At 47.7% G+C, this 14,887-nt stretch overlaps 1 protein-coding gene across 1 annotated transcript in view; it reads left to right on the top strand.

The window, feature by feature from the left end:
• LOC135239870 (fibrillin-2-like) overlaps positions 1 to 14,887 on the top strand; it is a 115,504-nt gene that overhangs the window by 87,397 nt on the left and 13,220 nt on the right. The window contains exons 48-61 of the mRNA XM_064308856.1: positions 1,089 to 1,208; positions 1,938 to 2,063; positions 2,719 to 2,867; positions 3,363 to 3,366; positions 3,649 to 3,714; positions 4,171 to 4,296; positions 7,618 to 7,737; positions 8,165 to 8,287; positions 9,407 to 9,538; positions 10,691 to 10,816; positions 11,337 to 11,543; positions 11,656 to 11,781; positions 12,161 to 12,283; positions 12,661 to 12,777. Of these exons, the coding sequence (XP_064164926.1) occupies positions 1,089 to 1,208; positions 1,938 to 2,063; positions 2,719 to 2,867; positions 3,363 to 3,366; positions 3,649 to 3,714; positions 4,171 to 4,296; positions 7,618 to 7,737; positions 8,165 to 8,287; positions 9,407 to 9,538; positions 10,691 to 10,816; positions 11,337 to 11,543; positions 11,656 to 11,781; positions 12,161 to 12,283; positions 12,661 to 12,777 (1,665 nt within the window). The remainder of the gene's footprint in view (positions 1 to 1,088; positions 1,209 to 1,937; positions 2,064 to 2,718; positions 2,868 to 3,362; positions 3,367 to 3,648; positions 3,715 to 4,170; positions 4,297 to 7,617; positions 7,738 to 8,164; positions 8,288 to 9,406; positions 9,539 to 10,690; positions 10,817 to 11,336; positions 11,544 to 11,655; positions 11,782 to 12,160; positions 12,284 to 12,660; positions 12,778 to 14,887) is intronic.

Raw genomic sequence — 14,887 nt, 5'->3', positions numbered from 1 at the left:
GTGTGTGTGTGTGTGTGTGTGTGTGTGTGTGTGTGTGTGTGTGTGTGTGTGCGTGTGTGTGTGTGTGTGTGTGTGTGTGTGTGTGTGCAGTGTTTGTGTGTGTGTGTGAGTGTGTGTGTGCGTCTGTGTGTGTGTGTGTGTGTGCTTTGTGTGTGTGTGTGTGTGTGTGTGTGTGTGTGTGGGGTGTGGTGCGTGTGCTGATTGTGTGTGTGTGTGTGTGTGTCTGTGTGTACGTGTGTGTGTGTGTGTGCATGTTTTACTATCTTTGTGGAACAATGTCCCACAGGATATAAGTGAGGAACTATGCAGATGGGACCTTTCTGGTCCCACAGTTCAAGAGGTGTTTTAGGGTTGGACTTGGGTTGGGTTGAATTGGTTAGGTTGGCTGTAGTGGTTGGGGTTAGGGTTGGGGTTTGAGGTTACGGATGATGTAGTCAATGTGTAAGTCTCATAGTATAGCATACAAATGTGTGTGTGTGTGTGTTGTGTGCGCGTGTCGTGCGTGTGTGTGTACTCCCTCTCTCCTCCTGTGCGTCGACTAGACGTGTGTGTGTGTGTGTGTGTGTGTACTCTCTCCCTGTGCGCAGACGTAGACGTGTGTGTGTGTGTGTGTGTGTAACTCTCTCTCCCTGTGCGCAGACGTAGACGTGTGTGTGTGTGTGTGTGTGTAACTCTCTCTCCCTGTGCGCAGACGTAGGTGAGTGTGTGGTGTGTGTGTGTGTGTGTGGTGTGTGTGTGTGTAACTCTCTCTCACTGTGCGCAGACGTTGGTGAGTGTGTGTGTGTGTGTGTGTGTGTGTGTGTGTGTAATATGCTGTGTGTGTGTGTGTGTGTGTGTGTGTGTGGTGTAACTCTCTCTCCCTGTGCGCAGACGTAGGTTAGTGTTGTGTGTGTGGTGTGTGTGTGTGTGTGTGTGTGTGTGTGTAACTCTCTCCCTGTGCGCAGACGTAGATGAGTGAGTGTGTGTGTGTGTGTGCGAGTGTATGTGTGTGTGTGTGTGTGCGCGAGTGTGTGTGTGTGTGTGTGTGTGTGCGCGAGTGTGTGTGTGTGTGTGTGTGTGTGTGTGTAACTCTCTCTCTCTGTGCGCAGACGTAGACGAGTGTGTGATCTTTCCGGGGACCTGCGCTCCGGGGACCTGCCTCAACCTGGACGGCTCGTTCCGCTGCGCCTGCCCCCCCGGCTACGCCGTTCGGGACGAGCAGTGTGTGGGTGAGGGTCCCCCGCTGCGCCCCAAACCAGTCCTGTACCCCCCATCCCACCCTGCCCCCCCCAAAGACAGGAACAACAACATCTGTGTCCCTCACTGTCTCAGTCCTGAGTCTGACAGTTGCACACACGTGAGACCAGCTCCTGGGAGCCATTTTAGGATTTTTGTTTGTGTTGCTCGAAAATGACATCACCGCCATTTCCTCTGCTTCGCTGTTCTTGTTTTCCTCCATCTTGGCTGACAGGGAAATATTGTTCACTCAAATCCAGCATAATGACCATTTGCAAAAGGGACTTTTCTAACCTTGTGTTGCTGAGACTCTTCTGTCTTGTGAAAAGTCCCCTTTTTGCTAGCGATGGTAGGGTGTACTCTCCCTACCTACCAGCCTGTTAACTCTCCCTACCTGACAACCAGTTAACTCAATCTCCTTAACAACTAGTTAACTCATTCTCCTTAACAACTAGTTAACTCACCCTCCCTAACAATCAGTTGACTCTTCCTACCTAACAGCCAGTTTACACAGTTGCTATCTGTGATCCCACCATTTTGAAATCACGTGTCATATTTTGCCACAAATATCAAAGTTGACTTGACAGGTTCATGGTGACTCTCAGTCAGTGATTGGCTGTGTGTTGTAGCCCCGCCCAGTTTTTGGGTTTTGAAAGGCCTCGCTCCTGAAAGCTGGGATGCTCTTCCTCTCTCACGACGGGCCGTTTCTCTCTCTTCCGCAGACGTGAACGAGTGCGAGGACGACCCCAACATCTGCCTGTTCGGGTCCTGCTCCAACAGCCCCGGGAGCTTCCAGTGCGTGTGCAGGCCCGGCTTCGTGCTGTCCGAGAACGGCCGCCGCTGCTTCGGTCAGTTAGCCCCCCCCCCGTCGCTACGCTAAATAGCACGTTAGCGTACCTCTCCGGCTCCCGCCCCAGAGCAGGACAGATAAAACCAGCACGTTCACAGCACCAGCTGTGTGTCTATGTTGGTAATCTCAGCTTTAGAGTATGATCTGATTAGTGTCTCATCTCTGTTATATACCCTTTTATCTTATGTGTTTTATCTTATGTATTTTATTTGTTTGATTATGCTTATGCCGTATGTTTTTAAATTTTTTTGCTACTGTGAAGCACGTTGAGCTGTATAGCATTACAGGAGTTTGAGCTATGCAGACATTTAGATTTATTCAAGCTTTGTGTGGATGTTGACGGCTTTATCTCTGTGTAGCGGGAAAGTAGCCGTGTGCAGATGTTGATTATTTTAGATGTGTGTGCAGATGTTGATTATTTTAGATGTGTGTGCAGATGTTGATTATTTTAGATGTGGGTGCAGATGTTGATTATTTTAGATGTGGGTGCAGATGTTGATTATTTTAGATGTGTGTGCAGATGTTGATTATTTTAGATGTGTGTGCAGATGTTGATTATTTTAGATGTGTGTGCAGATGTAAGGCTTTTTCTCTGATGATTGCCCGTGTTAACGGTGGCTGATGCTGTCGTCCCCCCACCCCCCCCCCCACAGACACTCGGGAGAGCTACTGCTTCACCAAGTTTGAGAACGGGAAGTGCTCCATCCCCCAGGCCTTCAACACCACCAAGGCCAAGTGCTGCTGCAGCAACATGCCCCACGAGGGCTGGGGGGACCCCTGCGAGCTGTGCCCCACGGAGGCCGTACTGGTACTGGGGAGCCTGTGCTCCACTCCTACTGCACTCAGGGGGCGGAGCCTGTGCATCTCTATCCACTCCTACTGCCACTCACGAGAGGGGCGGAGCCTGTGCATCTCTATCCACTCCTACTGCCACTCACAAGAGGGGCGGAGCCTGTGCAGCTCTCTAACCACACCCATTGCCACTCACGAGAGGGGCGGAGCCTGTGCAGCTCTCTAACCACTCCTACTGCCACTCACGAGAGGGGCGGAGCCTGTGCAGCTCTCTAACCACTCCTACTGCCACTCACGAGAGGGGCGGAGCCTGTGCACTTCTCTAACCACACCCACTGTCACTCACGAGAGGGGTGGAACCTTTGCATCTCTGAAACCACACCACATCTAAATAATAACAAAAACAATAATAATATAGGCATACATTCTCATTCAGAGTAATGTACATAGCATGTATTATTTTAGACATAATGCATTGATACAGCTGGATATTTCCTAAGGCCAGTCAGGTTAAGTAACTCAGCCTCGTCCCCACTGGGAGTTACAAGCCCTGTTCCCTCTGCATTCTCCTGCACTGCCACCCGCATCTGATCTGAAGCTTTAGGAGATCATTTCCATGGAAGATGAGTTTATGTGAATGGAACTCGCAGTGCAGTGTCAGTTAATGTATCTTTGCCATGGGATACGTGTCATGTGATGTGACGTGACAGCCATTTTGATGTAAGGATGTCATGTACTGTGTGATGAACTGTGTATTTTTTTTTCTGTTTTTGTCATTTTGTGTGTCACAGCTGCCTTCCGCGAGCTTTGCCCGTTTGGACATGGTATCATCCCAGGGATCGGAGATACTCGAATAGGTACGTGTCCCATGGTTAGACTGGATCCTTCTGTGTGTTATTACCAGACCTGGGTCCAATACGTATTTTAAGCATTTTAATTACTTTTAAAAACTTATTTAGAAATTATTTGAAATTCAGCATATACAAGTATTTAAATGACAAAATTTCCGTTGTTACAGATTTCCATTGTTAATTGGTAGTGAATATGCACTGCTGAATTCTATTTTGTCAGTGTCTAACCTTACAAAATGTAAAAGATGGAACTATACATATGGCTGTTAAATGCTCTGACAACAGAAAAAAAGGAGGAAATACAGAAAAAGGCCACTAACTTTAAAAATATTGCATGGGTAGTTTACCATCCCCCCCATGCGAAGACGTGTACGGGCATTTAGGCTGCTGCCTGTTAAAATTGCCAGCGTAGGCTACCCTTGCCCATAATCCATATTCAACCCCCCACCCCCCCCTCCGCAGACCTGAACGAGTGTGTGGAGAACCCGGGGATCTGCTCCAACGGCCACTGCATCAACACGGACGGGTCCTTCCGCTGCGAGTGCTCCACGGGCTACACCCTGGACTTCTCCGGGGTCCACTGCACCGGTGAGCCACGCCGCTGTTAGCCTGCCGTACGGGCGTCCGGCTGAATGCCTGCACGGGTCCTCTTTGCCAGTCTTTTAGGCGTCCAGCTCGGTGCCTGTGGAATCTTATTCACCTGCTGTATGGCTGTCTAACTCAATGCCTGTTGGGTCCTGTTTACCTGCTGTGTGGGCATCTCACTCAGTGCCTGTAGAATCTTATTCACCTGCTGTATGGCTGTCTAACTCAATGCCTGTTGGGTCCTGTTTACCTGCTGTGTGGGCATCTCACTCAGTGCCTGTGGGGTCTTGTTCACCTGCTGTATGGCTGTCTAACTCAATGCCTGTTGGGTCCTGTTTCCCTGCTGTGTGGGCATCTCACTCAGTGCCTGTGGGGTCTTGTTCACCTGCTGTATGGCTGTCTAACTCAATGCCTGTTGGGTCCTGTTTCCCTGCTGTGTGGGCATCTCACTCAGTACCTGTGGGGTCTTGTTCACCTGCTGTATGGCTGTCTAACTCAATGCCTGTTGGGTTCTGTTTACCTGCTGTGTGAGCATCTCACTCAGTGCCTGTGGGGTCTTATTCACCTGCTGTATGGCTGTCTAACTCAATGCCTGTTGGGTTCTGTTTACCTGCTGTGTGGGCATCTCACTCAGTGCCTGTGGGGTCTTATTCACCTGCTGCATGGCTGTCTAACTCAATGCCTGTTGGGTTCTGTTGTCCTGCTGTGTGGGCATCTTACTTAGTGCCTACGGGATGCTGTTCAACTGCAATATGTTCTGTCTAAATCAGTGCCTGTTAGTAAGCCTATTTGCCTACTGTGTGGGCATCTCACTTAGTGCCTACGAGGTGCTGTTCACCTGCTGTATAGGAATCTAACTCAGCAGATGATCCCCGCCAGGGGTATAAATAAAAATTAAAAATTAAAAAAACACTATGCTGACTGTTATGCATTGGAGTTCATTCACACATACTCACTGAGTTTAGAACACACACCATCCATACATCTCCTCATAATGGCAGAGCAGTCAGACGCAGAGCTGTGGCTGTGCCCTGTGGCTGTGCCCTGTGTGGCTGTGCCCTGTGGCTGTGCCCTGTGTGGCTGTGCCCTGTGGCTGTGCCCTGTGTGGCTGTGCCCTGTGGCTGTGCCCTGTGTGGCTGTGCCCTGTGGCTGTGCCCTGTGGCTGTGCCCTGTGTGGCTGTGCCCTGTGGCTGTGCCCTGTGGCTGTGCCCTGTGGCTGTGCCCTGTGGCTGTGCCCTGTGTGGCTGTGCCCTGTGTGGCTGTGCCCTGTGGCTGTGCCCTGTGTGGCTGTAAAACGCTGAGCGCACCAGAGTTTCGGCTCACAGCTGAACGTGGGCGGCGCACTTAATAAACCCGCTCACTCGCTCAGTCTTCATAGCGGTTTATTACACCAGATAAATGCTCAATTAGATTCTGCCTGCCTGCCCCGGGCCCCAGTGATCTTTCTTACTCTGTTAAGTATGATTTCATGCAGCTGCAAATATGTGGCACTGCGCTCAAGAGGAGTTGCTGAAAATAAAAACACCGGCAGCGCTTGGGGATTTCAGTTTTGCCTTAGCACAGAAACATCAAATGAATGTGAAAGAGCAGTCAGACATATTCATGGTAAAACGCCTCTGAATTAGCAGTTATATGTGTTCATAATAACAGATGTCTGTGAATTAGCAGCCAGATACTGTATGTTTATGATATAACGCGTATGTGAATTAGTCAGATACTGTATGTTTATGATATAACGCGTATGTGAATTAGTCAGATACTGTATGTTTATGATATAACGCGTATGTGAATTAGTCAGATACTGTATGTTTATGATATAACGCGTATGTGAATTAGTCAGATACTGTATGTTTATGATATAACGCGTATGTGAATTAGTCAGATACTGTATGTTTATGATATAACGTATGTGAATAGTCAGATACTGTATTTTATGATATACGCGTATGTGGATTAGTCAGATACTGTATGTTATATGATATAATACTGCGTATTTGATTAGTCAGTACTGTATGTTTATGATATAATGGCGTATGTGAATTAGTCAGATACTGTATTTTATGATATAACGCGTATGTGATTAGTCAGATACTGTATGTTTATGATATAACGTATGTGAATTAGTCAGATACATTTATGATATAACGCGTATTGATTAGTCAGATACTGTATGTTTATGATATAAGGCGTATGTACTGTATGTTTATGATATAACGCGTATGTGAATTAGTCAGATACTGTATGTTTATGATATAACGCGTATGTGGATTAGTCAGATACTGTATGTTTATGATATAACGCGTATGTGGATTAGTCAGATACTGTATGTTTATGATATAAAGCGTATGTGAATTAGTCAGATACTGTATGTTTATGATATATAAGGCGTATGTACTGTATGTTTATGATATAAGGCGTATGTGGATTAGTCAGATACTGTATGTTTATGATATAAGGCGTATGTGAATTAGTCAGATACTGTATGTTTATGATATATAAGGCGTATGTACTGTATGTTTATGATATAAGGCGTATGTGAATTAGTCAGATACTGTATGTTTATGATACCACGCGTATGTGAATTAGTCAGATACTGTATGTTTATGATATAACGCGTATGTGAATTAGTCAGATACTGTATGTTTATGATATAACGCGTATGTGAATTAGTCAGATACATTTATGATATAACGCGTATGTGGATTAGTCAGATACTGTATGTTTATGATATAAGGCGTATGTACTGTATGTTTATGATATAACGCGTATGTGAATTAGCAGTCAGATACATTTATGATATAACGCGTATGTGAACTAGTCAGATACTGTATGTTTATGATATAAGGCGTATATACTGTATGTTTATGAATAACGCGTATGTGAATTAGTCAGATACATGTTTATGATATAACGCGTATGTGATTAGTCAGATACTATTTATGATATAACGCGTATGTGGATTAGTCAGATACTGTATGTTTATGATATAAGCGTATGTGAATTATCAGTACTTATGATGTATAACGCGTATGTGGATTAGTCAGATACTGTATGTTTATGATACCACGCGTATGTGAATTAGTCAGATACATTTATGATATAACGCGTATGTGGATTAGTCAGATACTGTATGTTTATGATACCACGCGTATGTGAAGTAGTCAGATACTGTGTTTGTGATATAAGGCGTATGTACTGTATGTTTATGATATAAGGCGTATGTACTGTATGTTTATGATATAAGGCGTATGCGAATTAGCACCCAGCTGTGCTCATCGCTCCACGCGTAACGTGCGTACCGTTGCTTCTCTGGGGTCCTGGCAGACGCGGACGAGTGCTTGGTGGGGAACCCGTGTGGGAACGGCACCTGCTCGAACGTGATTGGTGGATTCGAGTGCAGCTGCGAGGACGGGTTCGAGCCTGGGCCCATGATGACCTGTGAGGGTAGGTTGGTCCTCCCAGCTCCTTCCTGCGGCCGGTGGCCTTCGTGTCCTGATTGGCTGTGCCTGGGTGGACGATAGCCAATCAGATCACTTAGCACTTGTCCCTGAGTACTCTGTAATATATGTATGTGGAAAACATATTGACTGGGCCTTTTCCATTCCAGTCCACATGTGTTTGAACCCCTGTGTATCTGTACATTTTTCAGTGCTTTCAATGAAAGGTGTTATTCCCAAGTACATGTAAGGATATAGCATTTTCTGTCTGGTAAACTGACACCGAAATAAGAACAATCACAGATTAGCTTACCCACTCAACCCTGCATTGAATGTCAGGCAGGTGAAGCAGGAAGTTGACAGGAAGCAGGAAGTTGAGAGGAAACAGGAAGCTGGGCAGTATGGGGGTGTAACCGGGGGTGTTTCTGGCTCAGATATTAACGAGTGCGGACAGAACCCCCTGCTCTGCGCGTTCCGCTGTGTGAACACCTTCGGGGGGTACGAGTGCACCTGTCCCGGCGGGTACACCTTGAGAGCCGACGGGAGGATGTGCCAGGGTAAGGCCCCATGCCCGCCGTGCCCACCTGAGATCACACCTGTACCTGAGCGATCACACACACCTGTACCTGAGATATCATACACACCTGTACCTGAGATATCACACACACCTGTACCTGAGATATCATACACACACACCTGTACCTGAGAGATCACACACACACACCTGTACCTGAAATATCACACCTGTACCTGAGATATCACACACACCTGTACCTGAGAGATCACACACACCTGTACCTGAGATATCACACACACCTGTACCTGAGATATCATACACACACACCTGTACCTGAGAGATCACACACACACACCTGTACCTGAGAGATCACACACACCTGTACCTGAGATATCACACACACACACCTGTACCTGAGAGATCACACCTCACACCTGAGATCACACACACCTGTACCTGAGAGATCACACACACACACCTGTACCTGAGAGATCACACAGACATGTACCTGAGAGATCACGTGCACACCTGTACCTGAGAGATCACACCTCACACCTGTACCTGAGCGATCACACCTCACACCTGAGATCACACACACCTGTACCTGAGAGATCATACACACACACCTGTACCTGAGCGATTACACCTCACACCTGAGATCACATACACCTGTACCTGAGAGATCACACACACCTGTATTTGAGCGATCACACACACCTGTACCTGAGTGATCACACCTCACACCTGAGATCACATACACACCTGAGATATCATACACACACACACCTGTACCTGAGCGATCACACCTGTACCTGAGGAATCACACAGACCTGTACTTGAGAGATCACACACACCTGTACCTGAGAGATCACACAGACCTGTACCTGAGGAATCACACACCTGTACCTGAGAGATCACACATGCTGGAGGTGGGAGGGGGCATTTCCACACATAATACATGATTTTTTTTTTTTTACAAATGGCACAAGGGATTTCCACAAATAAGACATGGTATTTATTTATTTATTTTTAGAAAGAACTTGGTATTTCTACACATAAGACTTTAGGGCGGACGTTGTGACCGTGTGTTTGGGGCGGACGTGGTGACCGTGTGTTTGGGGCGGACGTTGTGACCGTGTGTCCCCTCGTGTGTCTGCAGACCAGGACGAGTGCGCGGAGGGGCTGCATGACTGCGAGTCCCGGGGCATGACCTGCAAGAACCTGATCGGCACCTTCATGTGCGTCTGCCCCCCCGGGATGGTCCGTCGCCCCGACGACGAGATGTGCCAGGGTGAGAACGCCCGGCTCCGCCCCCTCACTGTCGCTGCCAATCATCCTAAACCGGGGTTCACATGAGAGGATTTGAATCTGGATCTGCCAGTCACTAACCATGTGCTGCGATTGCAGAAGGCGCTAGGACACTCCTTCTCCTAATTCCTCTCCTCCTTCATCTTTTACTATTCACTCCTACAGTGATGGAATGTACTGTGTGTGCTATACTATAAATATGTTGTGGAGTTTTGCTTTTTTAATTGCAGCTTCTGAAAGTGCCAATAATGTGTGTATTCCCCAGTTAGTTATGAAGTGTTACTTTGAAAATATATTTTATTTCAATATATTTTCAGAATATTAAATGTTCCTACAGGGAAGCTCACTTACTTAGCAGACTTCCAGGGTCACCTCTGTTGCCACTGGGTTTATTCAGTATGAGTACATCTCTCTAAGGAATCATAATTAGGGATTAGATCACACTTTTACTGTGCTCGACACTTTCTGTGAACCAGTAACTCCCAGAAAACCCCCATGAGTCATGATCATTAAATAACTCTTTACAGAGCCTGAATACCACCACTAAGTGCGCATAAAAAAACCACCCATAACAAGATTATTTCTCTTTAAAGAGAGGTTTTGCAATGCTGTTATTTTTTATTTGAAGTTTCCTAATTAGGTTTCCCTTGTGAAAATGGAAGGCAGATGTTACACAGGGTTCCCCTAACTTTAAAAAAAAAGAAAAGTCTTATTTTAAGCTGAAAAATTAAGAAACGATGCAAGAGGTTCAGCGTTGTCCTGAGTGTTGTTTGAACTCGGCTTGTTTGTGTCACATTACAGGCGTTTAGCAGACACTTTAATCCAGTGCGGCTTACAGTACGCAGCGTGTTATGCGTCTGCGTTTACACAGCTGTGTGACGTACTGGTGTGATTCTGCTTCAGTACCGTGCGCTGGGGTACAGTGACACTGTCCCACCTGAGAACCGAACCTGCAACATTTGGGTCACGAGCCCTGTTCCCTAACCTGCTGTGCTATCCTGCCGCCCCTGTGTCCCCGTCCCGCCCCATCCCCTCTCGTCTTGTACTGTTCCCTAATCGCTGTGCTACCCTGTCGCCCGTGTCTCCGTCCCCCCCTGCCGCCCCTGTGTCCCTGTCCCATCCCGTCCCGTCCCAGATGAGAACGAGTGTCGAACCCGGCCTGGGGTCTGTGAGAACGGGCAGTGTGTGAACACGCTGGGCAGCTACACCTGCGAGTGCGCCCAGGGTTTCCGTGCCGACGCCACCAAGACCCACTGCCTCGGTGAGCGCGTCCGTCTCCACGGCAACGGCCGTCAAGCACGCACGCACACACGCACGCACGCACGCACGCACACGGACACACATACGCCCGTACACACACACACACCCTCAAGCCACCTCACATTAAAGAGCACAGCTAACTGGCTCAAAATCCCCTCTGTGCCTGTTAACTGCAGAATTGCCCATAGCTGCAACATAGTAAACATTTACACACACTAATTAGCAGAGTAAACAGAACTAGAAACACAAATCAAAAACAAGTTTCTTGAGTAGTGTAAGACTGGAGCATGTTATATAACAATAATGCAATAAATTCTACATGGTGTATATTGTCAATTATATATTTTTCTAAGATAATGGTGTAGTTAATAAAATACTTGAGTAACTGATCAGAATACATGTGTGTTTGTGTGCATTTGTATGTGTGTGTGTGTGTGTACGTGTGCGTGTATGCATGCGTGTGTGTGTATATGTGTGTGCGCGTGTGTGTGTGTGTTTATATGTGTGTGTGTGTGTGTCAGATTACAGAGAGGCCTTCTGCTTCTTCGAGGTGCTGCAGACCATGTGTCAGATGTCCTCCAGCAGCCGGAGCCTGTCCACCAAGTCCCAGTGCTGCTGTGACGGGGGGCGGGGCTGGGGCAACCAGTGCGACCTCTGCCCCCTGCCTGGCTCCGCCCACTACAAGAAGCTCTGCCCCCACGGGCGGGGCTACACCACCGACGGCACAGGCAAGGGCTGCCAGATTACTCACAATTCCCCCTCCCCTTTTGTTGATTTTTAAAAAGCGACAGATTGGGTTATGACGTGTTAACGGACCGTTTGACCTCTGACCCTCCTCAGACATCGACGAGTGCAAGGTCATGCCCAACCTGTGCACCAACGGCAGGTGCATCAACACCATGGGCTCGTTCAGGTGCCACTGCAAGACGGGCTACACCGCGGACATCACGGGAACGTCCTGCGTGGGTACGACTGCCACCCTCCGCCACCTCCGATTATTTCCGTTTCTGTTTGGGCACTGAGCAGACGCTCTTATTCACAGCGATGCACAGGCCAGTGTGTAAACGCGTAACGCTGTTTCATGCCTTTATTACCTGTCTATGCAGGTTAAGCGTCCTGCTCTAGGACACAGCAGCCATGCTCTATCTATCAATGATTAGCTCCCAAGTTATAATATAAAAATATGCCCTCTTTTTAAACTCAGTTTTCTGAATGGTAAAGAGAGTATTTCCTGTTTATAATTATTTGTCCTATGAATGGTAAAATCATATGAATGATATTAGCCCACATTGTTTAAGTGAGTGTGTGTGTGTGTGTGTGTGTGTGTGTGTGTTTTCGTTGCCAGATGTGGACGAGTGTGTCATGTCCCCGAAACCCTGCAACTTCATCTGCAAGAACAGCGAGGGCAGCTACTCCTGCTCCTGCCCCCGGGGGTACCTGCTGCAGGAGGACGGCCGCACCTGCAAGGGTACCTGAGAGAACCCACAGCAGCCTTTTACCCCTGCTCACTCACCTCCTCACTCACCTCCTCACCCAGCAACCTCCCACACCTCCTCACTCACCTCCTCACCCAGCACCCTTTCACACCTCCTCACTCACCTCCTTACCCAGCACCCTTCCACACCTTCTCACTCACCTCCTCAATCAGCAGCCTGCCACACCTCCACACCTCCTCCCACACCTCCTCACTCACACCTCCTCACCCAGCAGCCTTCCACACCTCCTCCCAAACCTCCCCATTCACCTCCTCACCGAGCACCCTTCCACACCTGCTCGCTCAGAAGCCTTATTTCATAAGTGAGGTGACTTCAGTGTGTGAGGCTGTCTCCTCTCTGTGCTGCTCAGATCTGGACGAGTGTCAGACCAAGAGGCACAACTGCCAGTTTCTGTGTGTGAACACCATCGGGGGCTTCACCTGCAAGTGCCCCCCCGGCTTCACCCAGCACCACACCGCCTGCATCGGTGAGTCAGTTACACATGTACATGCGCAGACACACACACATGCTCACACACACACACACACTCACACTCACACACGTACACATGGACACATGCACGGGCGCACACATGCACACACGCACACACACATACACACACACACACGTACATACATATACACTGACCCCTGCTGGTGAGCGAATGCAAATACACAAAATAGGGCGATCATGTGACATCACATGGGTGTTTTTACAAAGGCCTAACGAGTAGTGCCAGGCTTGTTTAGAGTCTGTGTTTAATCTGAATAGAACATGCTTCGCCTCATACTCTAAGTAAGTTAAGCATGAGTTGCTTTATTCGCACTGTGCAGAAACATCAACTGTCGTCCCAGAAATTGAGTTAAACAATAACAAGTTTTATATCTGTGCTACAAAGCACGTCGTGGTCGTCTTAAATTCAGGCTTTGGTGTTCTCTCAGCAGGCTTCGGAATTCATCGACATGTTCAACAAACTATTTCTAAATCAGGGCCAAATCATTACACGTCTAACATTCAGCCATGATGAGGTGTGTTTGCATGAGTCTGTGTGATTGTGTTTCACGGGTGCACAGCCTGTGGTTTGTTGCGGTTGGCTTCGGGCTGCTAACGCTACAGTAATGTTTCTGAAATGTTTACAAGGTGCCAGTTTGCCAAGAGTAAATTTAGGAATCTTTTTTTCAAAATGTGCTGGCGAGCAGTTATAAGTGAAGTTATTGGAAACAGTAGTGGTGAGGGAGACGTCTGGATACAGAACGTGATGTTCTTGCTCACACGGGGAAGCAATTTCCTCCTGAGCATGGAGGGCTACTATCGAAGAAGCACACTATGCTTCGTGAACTCTCAATCACGGTTGATGGCACCACAGTGACTGCCTCTCACTCTGCAAAGAACCTGGGGGTGGTCCTGGATGACCAGCTGGACCTCAAGGAGCACATCAAGGCAACATCACGGTCCTGCAGATTCCTCCTATACAACATCAGGAGGATTCGACCATACCTGACGACGCACTCCACCCAGCTGCTCGTCCAGGCTACGGTGACCTCTCGCCTTGATTATTGCAACTCTCTCCTTGCAAACCTGCCAGCTTGTGCCATACAGCCACTACAGATGATTCAGAATGCCGCTGCCCGACTCATCTACAACCTCCCCAAATTCTCCCACGTCACTCCCCTGCTGCGATCACTTCACTGGCTACCGGTCGCTGCTAGGATCCGATTCAAAGCCCTGACCCTTGCCTACACTGCCGCCAACAGGACAGCCCCTATCTACTTGCAGGATATGACTCAATTCTATGTGCCTGCTCGACCACTCCGCTCTGCGGCAGCAGGGCGTCTTGCAACCCCTCCCACCCGCCCAAAGGGATCACAGAGCTTCTCCACACTAGCTCCCCAGTGGTGGAACGAACTCCCCGTCCCTCTTCGAACCTCCCCCTCACTATCCATCTTCCGCCGTGGCCTGAAGACTCATCTCTTCAGACTATACCTAGAATAACCACCACCACGCTGTGTATATATATATATATTTATAAAAAAAAAAATAAAATAAAAAAAAAAAAACCCTTTTTCCTGTCACTTGTTACATGTTGCCCCATCCCTGCACTTCTTGGTAAATTGTATTTGTCCTAATACTCTAGCTTATTCTTCTGCCTAGTTTGGCTTTGCAGATGTCAGACCAGGATAGTGTTCTTTGTTCTCGGCTAGAAATAGCTTTACAAAATAAGTAATTTGTACCTTATTGAACCCGTGTTCAGCAGTTGTCTACGATCATGAAAATGCACTTTTGTACGTCGCTTTGGATAAAAGCGTCTGCTAAATGAATGTAATGTAATGTAATGTAATGTAATGTATCCAAAGGGATACGGATATAATTTTTAAAATGTTGGAGAACATAAGGAAGAAAAAAAATGTGTGTTGAAGTTCACCGAAGGCTATCTCAGATGAATTGTTAGCGTTTAACCCCTGAAATATGTACATGCAGTATGAGGGCATATCATGTAGAGCTTTAGGAACACGAGGAACACTCCCAAAGACAGGTGTTTCCAAACTGTGTCCCATTCTCTTTCTCTCCCCCCTTCTCTCTCCCCCTGTTTCTCTCTC

Source organism: Anguilla rostrata, chromosome 14, assembly GCF_018555375.3.
Source record: "Anguilla rostrata isolate EN2019 chromosome 14, ASM1855537v3, whole genome shotgun sequence".
Classification (NCBI taxonomy): Eukaryota; Metazoa; Chordata; class Actinopteri; order Anguilliformes; family Anguillidae; genus Anguilla; species Anguilla rostrata.
The sequence above is the reverse complement of the archived record's forward strand: the minus strand, read 5'-3'. Positions and strand labels throughout refer to the sequence as shown.